This window comes from Echeneis naucrates, chromosome 13 (assembly GCF_900963305.1).
Source record: "Echeneis naucrates chromosome 13, fEcheNa1.1, whole genome shotgun sequence".
NCBI classification, from domain to species: Eukaryota; Metazoa; Chordata; class Actinopteri; order Carangiformes; family Echeneidae; genus Echeneis; species Echeneis naucrates.
Window position 1 is genome coordinate 2135687 of NC_042523.1, and position 13910 is coordinate 2149596.

The following is a 13910-nucleotide window of genomic DNA, read 5'->3' on the forward strand; positions in this document are numbered from 1 at the left end:
GTGTGTCCAAATTTTTGGCCTGTATTGTACGTTACTCGGCTGAGAAATTTATCGGCTGTTCTTATTTTTAGATTGAGGTAGCATATATTTGATAGATCAGATTGTTGATATTTATTGAGTGAAAATACCTTTGGCAGGGAGAGCAGTGCTACACCACAGTGACTCTAAGGGGAAAAGAAGGACAGATGAGAGGCGACTGGATGAATAGGGGAAGGGAAGCAGATGGTGCTAGTAGGATGTGATGGAGTGAAGGTTGTAGGTGAAGAATTCTTTCTCTGATTGTTATAATTTTATCTGTTAAAAAGTCCATAAAATAATCACTGCTGAGAGCTAAGGGGATCACTGGTTCAGCTGAGCAATGATTCTGTCAGCCTGGCTGAGGCTGAGCGTGTGCTGAAGAGAAACCTAGGGTTGTTCTTGTTTTCTTCTATTAGTGCTGAGTAATATGAACTTCTACCACTGCGGAGAGCTTTTTTATATGTTTTTAAGCATTCTTTCCAGGCTAGGTGAGACTCTTCCAAGCTACTGGAATGCTATTTTGTTTCTACTTTCTGTGACGTCTGTTTTAAAGCCCGAATTTGGGAATCATACCAGGGAGCCAGCCTCCTCTGTTTGATTACTTTCTTTTTGAGAGGGGTGGCATAATCAAGATTTGAACATAGTGTGGCCACAGTGCTAATCACAAGGTCATCAACCTGTGTATGAGAAATTCTCATTTGAATTTAGATATGCCATTGCTGCAAATTATGTCTGAATGTTCTCTTTAAATTTAGTCACAGCATCTTCAGATAAGCATCTTCTATAGCTGAATTTATTATTTATAAGGTAATGGTTGGTCAAAAGAGAGTTTTGAGAAAAAATTGTTAAATGAGATCACTGACTAGTAGAAATTTTGATGATAGTGATTGACAGTCCATATTTAATCGCAGTGTTACTTGAGACCAAATTTGTGGCTGTTTTAATTTCAGTTAGGTTTTTGTTTTTAGTTCCTCTTCTGTTTAATTTGGGTTTATTAACTTTTCTAAATTTAGGTGGTCGGGGGACAGATACAGATACGGCCGGTGACCGCTCTGACTGAGGCTCAGAGGAGCGTGTTAAACTGCGGCTCTGCCTCCTGGTCTCGACTCGGGATTGTCAGGGTTTTGGCTTTCTAATAAAATCAGCCATATTCCTAGAAATGAGAGCGGCCCTATCCATGGTGGGATGGACACTATCTCTTCTAATCAATCGACAGCTAATGACGACATGCAGCTGTACATGTCATAACTGGTCCGATTGGTGAGGGGGTCCAAAGAAAACTACACTGTCCGACATCCTTTTACCAAATATTGTGCCTTGGATTGTGTATATTATTACCTCTTATCAAGTCTCAATCTGGAAGGGATGTTCTTTACTGTGGATTGATTTAAAAAAAAAAAATACTGAAGGAAGGAGTGTAATAATGGCTTAATTTTAGGGGGGGTTTTTAATCAATGAGGGATGAATCAAAACGGTGCATGATATACACGTGCGGATCAAAGCATAAACTAAATGAAACAGTGGCGCTCGGATATGTAAATGGAATGACATGATATGACAATGAGAAATCAAGCAGCTGGTGACTAAGTTGAGAACGCAAATGAACGGAAAGTTGTTTGTCAAATAACAGATACAAGGATTTCTCTGAGGAAGGAGAGCTTTTAAAACTAAAGTTTGGGTTAGCATTGTCTAATAGCCATGCCTCACACCACTCAGAACAGCCAGCTGGGAGAGCAGATAAACGCAACCTTACTTTGGGTGGCAGTTGGCCACGAAAAGGCCAGAGGAGATGTCCGGCGAGAGTGGCCGCGTCAAGGTCCTTCGTCATGGCCTCCCAAACTAGACTGGTCCTCGGCTGAAGTGGCTGTCGGTCTGGCTCGTCCCTTTTCACCAGCTGTTGTCTTTCGTGTGATTGGTTTGGTTATTAGGTATGAATTATTCTTCTCTTTTCTGATGAAAACAGACTGGCACCGCACGCGCAGCACCAGCGGCCTGGTTACCAAAGCATCTCGAGACGCTGGCGGCTGAGTGCCTTGCAGCCAAACTTGATATGGTCGCAAGCAGCCTTGGCTTCCCGTTGTTGTTATTGGCTTCTTGTTGTTGTTATTGCTTCATCAGGTCTCCTGGAGAAGCTCTCCTCTTCAGAACTTCCCCAGAACTCCACAAATTCACCACCACCCACAGGCGTGGTCTGGTTGTCGGCGCGAATTTCTCCCTCTAGCATCATGGCATAGCGTGGGCGGTGTTTGGATTTGAAGATGCACCTTTCATTCACCCAAGTTTGAAGTGACATATAAAACAAAGAGAAATTTATCATTTTGATAAGTACAGTTTCTCTGCTTGTTGTAGCTCGTTCGGTGGAATCTTATTCACTGTAGAAAAAACTATTAAATGGTTATTAGTTAATCACGACATCACAGAACACACAAACAGATGAACTAAGAAAGGAACATTTTCATGCATGTCTTGACTGGATGTGGAAAAACAGAACTTCATGACTACGGACTGTGTATGAAGTTTCTTTTTCTTTTTACAGAACAGCTATAAGCAACAATTTATTGTTTGGGAAAGCAGGGTCTTTCGATGCCACAGTCAGATAAGACTCCGAGATGGCACTGAGCAGAGATCTGGGAAATTTCTGATGGAGACAACAGTCCCATTGAAATCCGAGGGGTGTGGGTGATGGGAATCTCCACCCCAACTTTCCGGACCTCACAACATAAACTTACACACCGACTCAACATGAATCTTTTTGACCTCTGACTGGCAAAGTCGGGTGTCGTTACTGCCGACGTGAATAACAATTTTACCATATTTATGCTTATTATTAGGTTCTAGTATATTCTGCTGGGTTCTGACGGTTTTCCACAGGATCAAACTTGTTGCTTGTGTTCTGCAGGGTACTCCAGGAGGTCTTGGGCAGCAAGGACAGCAGGGTCCTCTAGGATTCACAGGTTCACAGGGGCCTCCAGGTCAAAAGGGCCAGAGAGGACGTGAGGGACCAACTGGAGCCACAGGACTAAAGGGAGACGTGGTGAATAATCGTGCTTATGGTGGTCGAAATCTATTTTGTATTGACAATGGCTGTTTGTATATTTTATGATTAAAGTATGAAATGTATGTAACAGTTTGTTAGTTCCACTGGATAATCACAGCTCCAGCAGAGCTCACCAGATCCATGACTGTTTGTCTGTTGCTTCAGGGAAGTGTCGGTGTTCCTGGTTTTCTGGGCTTGGAGGGAGTCCCGGTAAGAAACCCAGCAGCCTGTCAGCTCCATTGATTGGTCAAGCTGCAGTAGTCTCAAACTGCAAGTTTGTTTGTGTCCTCAGGGTTACCCGGGTCCAGCTGGAGGTCCTGGTTTTCCAGGTCTGGATGGATGTAATGGGACCAAGGGTCAAAGAGGAGATCCTGGACTTCCTGCAGTACGAGGAAGTGATGGAGAACTGGTCAGTGACTCTGATCCATCAGTAATAAAAGCTGATTAGAAAGGTCTCTCTCCAAAAATGGTTCGATAGACATCATGTGATAAGATCATGATACCAGGGTTGTGTTTCAGGTTCTGAAAGTACTTACTAGTAATTTATATAGTAGAACTAATTGACAGTTGCATCTCAAAGTATCATAATATTGTGAAAAAGTGTTTTTTTTTTTTTTTTTTTTTTTGTTTGTTTTTTGGGGAGGGGGTTAATTCAAAAAGTGTTCATGTTCAAAAAATTTAACCATTTGTTGAATATATAATATTTAGGCTAAAAAATCTTTTTTGGAAAAAAATGCCTTAGGCAATTATTTTAACAGGGTAACGATATGCTATATTCATTACATTGAGAATGAAACATTTCAAGATTTTTTGTTTTACTTTGGATGATTCATGAAAATGAAAATTCCAGTATGTCAGAATATGATGCTATTTCATTTGGAGTTTGGTTAAATGATCATTCATATAGTATCCCAGGGATATCTGGGTCAGTTCAGTTCAGCTGAAGGTCCTGGCTATTGACAGCTGTGAAAGTATTCATGGAAAGTTGCCTGGAAGGGAGAAGCAGCAGGGATGACTGCAGCTTGGACAAGACCGTCAAACAAAGCTAAAGCCAAAGTCAAGGGCAAGAGTTCTTCAAGAAATGGAAGACAACTGTCCCAGTTCTGGTATCAAGACGCCCCTGGACCATAGAAAATGAGTCTGACCTGGGATAAGGAGACAAAGACCTGTGTTGCACAGTCTTTTCAAATCAAAGGACATATGCATTTCCAGGTCAAGCATCTGGAGGAAGAGGGACAGGCTCCAAGTTTATACAGCTTCAAGTCCAAAGATTTCTTCAGTGTATGATGATTTGGGGTGATCTCCTTTTGAGCAAGTCCAAAGTCATTGCACATCTCCAGGAGATTTTACAGAGTTAAGGCTTCATCTGCTGTAGGACTCAGCACCACTCAGCACCACAGAGACATAGCTACTTCTAACTGCTCTGTTTTATATATATATATATATATATATATATATATATATATATATATATATATATATATACTCCTATTACTCCTATATACACTCCTATTGGAATTCAGTTGAATATCTTAGTGAAAATCTTTGTTTTTCAATTTCAATTTTAAATTTAATCTCACCAAAATAAATGTTGCTAGTGTGTTATTTCTGTTCTGCAGGGTTTTCCAGGACTGAAGGGATTTCCAGGAGATCCAGCAGTCTACTTCATACAGTATCCTGGAGCACCTGTAAGTGGAGGAAGAAAACTGAGACAGACAAATAATCTTTTAATAATCTTTTTTTCAATACTCAGGATTAATCCATTATCAAATAATTAATTTGTGATTTTGACTCTGAATGCCACATGCACCAAATAGGCGGTGTCTGTGGAGACCAGACATCAAAGAGTTTTTTCAGGTGTAAACAATACTGATGACTGATACTATTGTGATTATGTGTGTGTCTCCTCAGGGTGACATCGGGCCTCCTGGACTTCCTGGACTGCAGGTGACAGCAAACCCAACAAAGACCCACAACATATGCTAGATGATGTGGTGACAACAACAATGACAGGTGTGTTTTGGTCTACAGGGTGAGCAGGGACTTCCTGGTCCATTTGGGGATCAGGGTTTACCAGGACTGGATGGGACCAATGTGAGTCAGGACTAATACCCCTAACAAAAATAAGATTCCCACAGGACTAAATATCATTTCTATTGCGTTGTTTTTATTTTTGTCAAACTTAATGCAAGTATGTGACTGTTTGTCTGTACAGGGTCTCCCTGGTCTGCCTGGTTCCAGGGGTCAACCAGTAAGTCTCATGCCATTGTTGTGTTGTGCTTAAACAGGACCCTTTATTCAGAAGCACATTAATGTCAGACTTCATATTTTATGTTTCCTGATGTGTTTCTGTTTGAACAAAGATATTTTCTCTATGTTCACTGTCGTCCTGCTGGTGTCACATTCATTGTCTCCAGCCCCCCAACCTCCTCCAGCCATATACAGTTAAATTATATAGATGATCTTGCTCTCCAAATTGATTCGTAGGCAACTGGACTTGTATTTGTCTATGAAGACTCTTCGCCTCTTATCCAAGGGGCTTCATCAGTTCATGCTTGTTGGTCTGACCAAGACAGTGGAGAAAGACCCAGGTATTTAACCTCTGTGGGTGTGTTCAGTAAAGTACCTGTGAAAGTACTGGTTTCACTTGACCATTGTTGTGGTCTCATGTGAACAACAGTCGTTTGAGTTCATGTGCCTCTCTTGGTATCACATTTGAAGGACGATCGTTGAGAGTAATCTGAGGTTAAATTGTTAGTTCTCCTGGGTACAGATGAAAGGGCAACATTGTAAGTGGGAGATAGGTGGTGTCGCACCTATCTCCCCTGTTAAGGGATGGTTTTTCCACTTTTACATAGATGGATTCTTTTACTCCTCTTTCAAACCATCTGTCCTCTCTGTTCAGGATCTTGACATTGCTGTCTTCAAAGGAGTGTGCCTTTTCCTTTAGACGGGAATAGACAGCCGACACTGGACCTGAGGAGTTTGCCCTTCTGTGTTGGGCCCTGCGTTTGTTTGAAGGTTGTTTAGTCTCCCCAATATATACGCTCTTGCATTCTTCACTGCATTGGACAGCATATACCAGGTTGCTTTTTTGGTTGTGTGGTATCTTGTCCGTGTCTTTTCTTGTATGGAATGGCAATGTTTTTGCATTTGTCTTTCAGTTTTTCAGCATCATCCATGTTGGTATTCTTTCTGGAGTGTGCTGCTGTCTTTCCAAATGTCCAACTCAGATAGCCACAAATTTTCAGGGCTCCCTTCAGATGTTTATGTTCCTCTGCTTGGGCCCGAGTAGGGGTTGGTACGTTATCAACCATGTGTTGCAAGGTTCTGATAACTCCCAGTTTGTGCTCCAGTGGATGGGGTTTTGATCTTCATCCAGGATCAAAACCCAAGATTTACAACCTTTTACTGAACACATCAACTCAGTGGACAAAAACATGAAGTTCACTCAAGAAGATGTCAAAAACAACCACTTACCGTTTTTGGATTGTGATGTTCACTTTGATGAGGACAGAAGCCTCCACATTGGGGTATACAGGAAACCCACACACACAGGCCAATACCTACTTTTTGATTCATACCATCCACTGGAGCACAAACACACACCCACAGAGGTTAAATACCTGGGTCTTTCTCCATTGTCTTGGTCTGACTAGTTCAGACTAGTAGACCAACAAGCATGAACTGATGAAGCCCCTTGGATAAGAGGCGAAATGTATTTATAGACAAATACAAGTCCAGTTGCCCACAAATCAATTTTGAGAGAAAGAACAATGACCTGGATGAATGAGAATATTCATAGACATATATATATGATGAAAGGATAGACAAGTTTGTTGTTGAGGGAGGATGAAAATATCTGTTATGCATTTTATTATTTTATCTCATCACATAAAACACTGATCAATGAATCACTTGTGACTGATTTATGAAATAATTGTTATCACGAAGACAACATGAATATCAATGCTACAGATATTCCCTTTTCTAAAACATCTTAGTTCCTGATTTTAAACAGTATAAAGTTTTAAATGTTTTATACAACAAGAAGAAAATCTGTCTTCCAACTAGCTCTTTGTTTACGAACGCATTTGATGGCGTCTCATTGGTCTGCAGGTTATTATCACTGCAGTTTAAGTGCTTCTTTGCTATTGTAGACTCAAATGTGACGTGCCAGGCAAGGAAACCAGGACCCAGAATGCAGAGTTTAATCAACAAAAAAAAAGTTTATTCACAAAGTATCAACAGAAGAGCAGTACGCTCAGTACAAGGAAAAAAAAAGCAGCAACCAAAATCCTCTCAAAAAGTAACTACATATAAGGCGAACACAGGCAAAAATCAAAGTACAACAGAAAATAGTGTCAAGCACCAAACTCACTATACAGGAGAAAACGATCGTGGGGCGAGGGGCAAGAGATCTCTGGAAACACACTAGCAAGCACTGAAGGAATCAAAGAGAATATTCTGGCACTGGAGACACAGAGAGCGTGGCTTAAGAAACCGGCTTCTTAACGAGCTGCAGGTGTGCTCAGAGCCCAGTGCTCCCCCTGCCGCTAGACACTTGCTCTGTAGGGAACGGGAGAGAGGAGTTAACAGGAAGAGATACTGGTAGCCCCTACCCCGTCTGCGCACGTCGAGAATCTGGTTGACAGTGTAGGCCGGATGGCCGTCTAAGGCATGGAGGAGGCGGTGGTGGTGCAGGGGTCTGGAGGGGGCTCTTGGTGACTGGCTTGAAGAGGGAGATGTGAAACACAGGGTGGACATTTAAGACGACTGGGCGGCAGAGGCGGACAGCACTAGGGTTATTTTTTTTTCTCTATTGGGTAGGGCCCAATGTATGAGGGGGAGAGTTTCCGAGATTCGGTCTGGAGGGGGAGGTCTCAAGAGGACAGCCACACTTGCTGGCCCACCTGGTAGTTGGGTGCGTTGGCTACGCTCAACCGTCCTCCCTAGTGCTGCCCTGGTCTCCCATCACACTCGTTTGACACGGTGGAATTGGGCTTGGACAGAAGGAACTGCCACATTGGACTCTTTGTTTGGAAACAGGGGAGGCTTGTATCCGGTGTTAATCATGAAGGGGGATAGGCCGAAGGCTGAACTGATGAGGGAGTTATGGGTGTATTCTGCCCAGGGTAGGTGTGTAGTCTAGGGAGGATGGGAGGCGGGAGGCAAGGCAGCGCAGGGCGGACTCTCGCCCTTTAGTCCTCTCTTTCTGCCCATTAGACTGTGTTTGGTAGCCAGAAGTGTGGCTGGAGGTGGTTCCCAGAGCCCGACAGAAGGCCTTCCACACTTGCGAGGTGAACTGGGGACCACGGTCTGACACAATGTCCATGGGAATTCCATGCAGCCTGAAAACATGTATCACCAATAGGTTAGCAGTCTCTAAGGCGGTGGGGAGTTTAGGGAGAGGGATGAAGTGAACCACCTTGGAGAATTGATCAACAACAGTCAGTATAATGTTGTTACCTTTGGAAGGGGACAGTCTGGTAACAAAATCAACTACAATATGTGACCAGGGATGTGGAGGGATGGGTGAGGGTTGCAAGAGTCCTGCCAGGGGTCGGTGTGAGGACTTGCTGTGCGCGCACACCGTGCATGCAGTGACAAAGGTCCGGACATCAGTGGTCATGGACGGCCACCAAAAATGCTGTTGGATGAGGGCCAGAGTGCGGTGGACCCCCGGGTGGCAGACTACCTTAGACTTGTGTCCCCAAGTGAGCTCTGATGACCTAGCAGACTGTGGTGTGGACAGCCAATCCGGTGGGCAGCTGTCAGGAACTGTTTGTCCCTGAAGAGCTTCTTGAACCTCCTGTTCAACCTTCCAGTAGACCGCCCCAGCATGCATTTCAGATCCATGATGGTCTCCTCCGAGCCCCCCCTCCTCCCGGGCGAGCTGACAGGAGAGTGCATATGACTTGGTGTTCCAAGATCCAGAGCGGTAGGTGATGGTGAACTGAAACCTGCCCCAGAACCGGGCCCGCTGCCCTGCTGGGAGTTCATGCAGCAGGCGGTGTGGAGGTAGGAAACGTTTTTATGATCCGTCCACACAATGAAAGTATGTACAGCTCCCACCAGCCAGTGTCTCCATTCTTGTAGAGCCAACACCACCACCAGGAATTCTTGGTTTCCCACGTCATAGTTGCATTCTGCAGGAGTGAGATGGTGTGAGAAGAAGGCGCAGGGGTGGAGCTTGTTGTCTGTGGGTAGGTGCTGGGAGGGGATGGCCCCGACCCTGGAGTCTGAGGAATCAACCCTTGACCACAAACTGCCGCTCAGGAGCTGGGTGCACAAGAACAGGAGCATTAACAAACATATTCTTGAGATTATCAAAAGTGGATGGGAGACCAGGTAAACCTTATTTTTGGAGAAGTGAGGCAAGTGAGTGGGGTTTCCAGGCGGCTGTAGTTTCTTATTCACATTTTTCAGCTTTGACATAAACATAAACAACCTTTTCAAAACATCTCGTAAATGGGAAATGTGTTCTTCCATAGAGCTTGAGAAAATCAGAATATTGTCTAGGTAGACGAACACAGTTTTGTTAAGCAGATCTCATAATACATCATTCACCAGACATTGAAAAATGGCCAAGGTGTTAGCAAGTAACTAGGTATTCAAAATGACCTGTGTATTGAATGCGGGTTTCCATTCATCTTCATCTTTTATCCTGATGAGGTGATTGAGGCGTTCCTAAGGTCCAGCTTTGAGAATGGTGGTGGTGGACCAGTCGATGTGGGTCTTGAAGCTTGAGCCATGGTATTCCCAGAATGACGCCGTTCAGTGGTGAGGAGATAACATACATGTTCGTGGTGATTGCTTGAGAGTACTAACTTCAGTTTCGTGGGCGATCTGTTCTAGAAGTTTACCGTCAACAGCTAGCATCTCCTTAAGGGAGGATAGTTCATATGTGGGAATATCATGTGTTTTTACATAGTTACCGTCAATGAAGTTATTGTCAGCACCTGGACCGGAACCGAATGTTTGAGTCCGTGGCTCATACCTTGTATTTGGATTCTCGAGGAGGACGAGGAAGAGATGCCCCTCACCAAAGTCTCCCGGTCTTTTTACACTTCTTGTGTTGAGAGCACCTGCTTTAACGTCTCTGACTTTGCTCGGGCCATGCTGGCCAGAATATTCTGTGACGTGCCAGGCAAGGAAACCAGGATCCAGAATGCAGAGTTTAATCAAAAAAGCAAATGTTTATTCACATCACACAAGATCAGTACGCTCAGAACGATGAAAAAACAAAGTAGTAACTAAAATCCTCTCAAAAAGTAACTGCAGGTAAGGATAACAGAAAATCACCAGAAAACTGGGAACAGGCAAAAATCAAAGTACAACAGAAAATAGTGTCAAGCACCAAACTCAAACGATCATGGGACGAGGGGCAAGAGATCTCTGGAAACACACTGGCAAGCCCTGAAGGAATTGAAGAGAATATTCTGGCACTGGAGACAGAGAGAGACTTGATTAGGCAGAACGAGCTGCAGGTGTGCTGAGAGCCCAGGAGATCAGGACCATAACATAAAAATCCAAAATGCTAAAAATATAACATTATTGTATTATTCATTTGGTCTGGAATACATTTCTGTAATCTGCATAGTGGTTAGTGCTGTTGCCCCACAATAAGAAGGTTGGGGGTTTGGTTCCCGGCCTGGGCCTTTCTGTGGGGAGTTTGCACGTTCTCCCTGCCTATGTAGGTCTCCTCCCACTGTCCAAAGACATCATCTTTTGGCTAATTGTCTGTAGGTCTGAGTACAAGTGGTTGTTTGTCTCTGTCTGTCTCTGTGTGTTGGCCCTGTGATGGACTGGCGGCTGGGATTGGCTCCATCATCCCTGCAACCTGGAAATGGATAAGAGGTTGAAGATGAGCTGATGAGATAAAGAAGAGAATGAATGAATGAAAAAATGTTTGCCAGAGTGGCTATAATGGCAAGGCTAACAAAGGTGATCTTAGCTCCAGCAGACTGGCCTGTTATACACCTCTTTGTTATTTTTAGCTGATGGACTTAGCATGTGTAACACCTGGAGAATGTCTCACAGATGTGTTTGTGTTTCAGGGAGAAAAAGGTAGATCCCTGCCTGGACAGAAAGGAGACGAGGTACCAACACTCACATTTAAAAACATTTCTACTCTGACCATGCCCCCTCAGTGACATTAAGGCTTGGCTGCTGAAAAAAACTGCCTATGACGTCATTGAGAGGGCGGAGCTACAAGAGAAACATGGAGCTTAGATAGATAAATTAATTCACTTGTCACTGTGGTTATGTTCTATCCGCAGGGGGATCAAGGCTTCCAGGGCCCTCCAGGGCCCTTTGAGTATGTTGACCCTCCAGAAGACCTGTACATTAAAGGAGACAAAGTGGGTGGGACTTCAGCCTGTTAAAACCAATCCGATTACAGTTTCTGCCTAGTTCTCATGTAGTTTGATTACGGTTGCGTTGGATTGTCATGGTGGGCTCTGTTGGTTCCCCAGGGCCATCAAGGGGTTAAAGGAGCTTGTGGAAGTCTGGGACTGCAGGTAAATTCAGACAAATCCTCTGCGTCTGTCTAAAGGAACACAGGGTTCCAGGAGTTGATATGGTCTGGTTGTATTGAGAATCACTGTTCTGTAGCTGAACAGTTTTCTGTCTGTTATCAGATTATCAGATACTGTACTGATTACTGTTACTCTGTGTGTGTGTGTGTGTGTGTGTGTGTGTGTGTGTGGTTTCAGGGCACTGACTCCCTCCCAGGAATCAAAGGAGAGAAAGGAGTCCCTGGATTTCCTGGGCCCAGGGTGCGTAATTACTTACAATATTGCCGTTATTGATCAGTATTGATCTGTTCCACACTCCCCAGACCTGGACAGTCTAGAATAATGAATCTGAACCAATGAAGATGACACTGACAAATGAACGGACTCTTCTTTTAAGATACGTAAAGAATTATCAGTGTCCACCTAAATTTGTGATGTGCTTGTGTTTTTCAGGGATTTTCTGGCAGGCCTGGTCTGCTTGGAGACAGAGGATTCAAGGTGAATCAACACGTAACACTGTAAAACTGTAAATACTGGCAAAACTGAAAATGGTAGCTGGTTAGAAAGTCACTTGGAGATGACTCATCTTAAATTTTATGTTAAAAATTGTGAGCAGCTGGAAACTAAGCTGTCTAACATTCACTTAGCTTGTTTAACTTCAGTTGCAGCCATCCCATCTGGTTTGTGAAGTGATAAAAACCACCAGGGTCTAAAAAATTGATTTTAAAATGTGAAAACTCACAAGTGCAGACACTGGCAAATGAAGATAGATTAGCACATAGAGCCCAACCCTTTTCAACAAGGTCTGCTCTTCGATCCTCCTCTCCAGGGGTTGCTTGTAGCACCGTGGGGGTCTGCAGATCCCATTTTGAGAAAAATCTGGCAACACAGGATACGATGTCATGTCACGAATGAAACCTAGCGTTACCATCATTGAAAGACACAGATTTTGGTTTCCGAATTGGAGGAAGATCATTTTATGATCAAGTTTAGTTTAGTTTTTTTTTATTGCTCCAGGTTTTCCCCTGTGATAGAAATCTGCCAGCCAAAAAACAAAAAACAAAATGGAATTCCATTGTTCTAAAGGTGCAGATCTACTTATATTTTCAGGGGATTCCAGGAAGCCCAGGTCTCCCAGGTCTGATTGGTCGAGAAGGCCCTAAGGTCAGTGAGTTTGTCTTTTGGTCATGTTTTAGTGATGACCAATCAGAAGCAGGTAAATCCAGATACCTGAGCTCTAACTCCCATGCTTTATATAATGAAACTGATGTACAATGCATGATGGAGGACAATGAGAGTTGAGCACCGGCATTTCCTTGTCACTATATAGTCTGCAATGAATCTCTCTGTTCCCAGGGCATGATGGGAGATCCAGGCCCTAAAGGCCATCTTAAGGAGGTAGATGTCATACACAAAGGTATTGATCAGTACACAGTGATCAAGTAGCTGGATGATCTTCAAGATTCATGATATATGTAATTTTAAAAAGAAGATAATATCATACATATTTCACTTGGTACAGAACTAATTAATTATTACAGATTATTTACCTGACCTGAACTGAGTGCAAATTTTGTTTAATGTGCAATGTGCATTCAAATGAAAATAAATCAACTTTTAATAACCAGATTGTCTTTTCCATTACTGTGCTGTGATATCATCCTGTTATTCAGGTGATATTGGGGACATCGGTGCCCCTGGATTGAGTGGCCCTCCAGGAGACATGGGGTGGATGGGGATGCACGGACCCCCAGGAGCCCCTGGCTTCTCCATACCTGGTTTGTACCTGTCCAATGTGACAAATTATCATGTAACAGTGTCAGTTAAGGTTAAATTAGTCCAGATGGTATGAGATTAATAAAGTTCTGTCATTGTTCCTCTCCAGGTGGAATAGGTCTTGTTGGCCAGAACGGAGTACCAGGATCCAAAGGCAACAAAGGAGATCCAGGTCAACTCACTTTTGAAGGACCCACACCTGGGGAGCCTGGAAAACCAGGACGCCCAGGACTTAGAGGACCGAAAGGAGAGCGGGGAGTTCCAGGTAGCCAAGAATTCTTGTTCTAATTGAATCTTTAACTATAGACACAACTAATGATGATATCACCCAGTGGCCATAGATCAATGAGGCTGTCATCCTACTAAAGACTTGTCTTTGTCTCCCCAGGTCGTTACTGTCTCCCTGGGGCCACAGGAGAATCTGGAGCCCTGGGTCAACTGGGACCCCCAGGAGCACAGGGATTCCCAGGGTTTAAAGGTCTGATTGATTTGTTTTATTAATTGATAGTTTATGAACCAATAAAACATTGAGTGGGAAGTTCAAATCAAGGTGGGACAAG

General features: G+C 43.6%; 1 protein-coding gene across 1 annotated transcript in view; it reads left to right on the plus strand.

Annotated features, from left to right (window-relative positions):
• Positions 1-13910, plus strand: part of col4a4 (collagen, type IV, alpha 4) — a 64732-nt gene that overhangs the window by 24344 nt on the left and 26478 nt on the right. Inside the window, exons 5-21 of the mRNA XM_029517007.1 lie at positions 2918-3052; positions 3221-3265; positions 3348-3464; positions 4675-4743; positions 4967-5002; positions 5087-5149; positions 5271-5306; positions 11116-11157; positions 11338-11418; positions 11533-11577; positions 11773-11835; positions 12028-12072; positions 12685-12738; positions 12931-12991; positions 13248-13352; positions 13460-13615; positions 13739-13828. Coding sequence (XP_029372867.1) covers positions 2918-3052; positions 3221-3265; positions 3348-3464; positions 4675-4743; positions 4967-5002; positions 5087-5149; positions 5271-5306; positions 11116-11157; positions 11338-11418; positions 11533-11577; positions 11773-11835; positions 12028-12072; positions 12685-12738; positions 12931-12991; positions 13248-13352; positions 13460-13615; positions 13739-13828 — 1243 coding nt within the window. The remainder of the gene's footprint in view (positions 1-2917; positions 3053-3220; positions 3266-3347; positions 3465-4674; positions 4744-4966; positions 5003-5086; positions 5150-5270; positions 5307-11115; positions 11158-11337; positions 11419-11532; positions 11578-11772; positions 11836-12027; positions 12073-12684; positions 12739-12930; positions 12992-13247; positions 13353-13459; positions 13616-13738; positions 13829-13910) is intronic.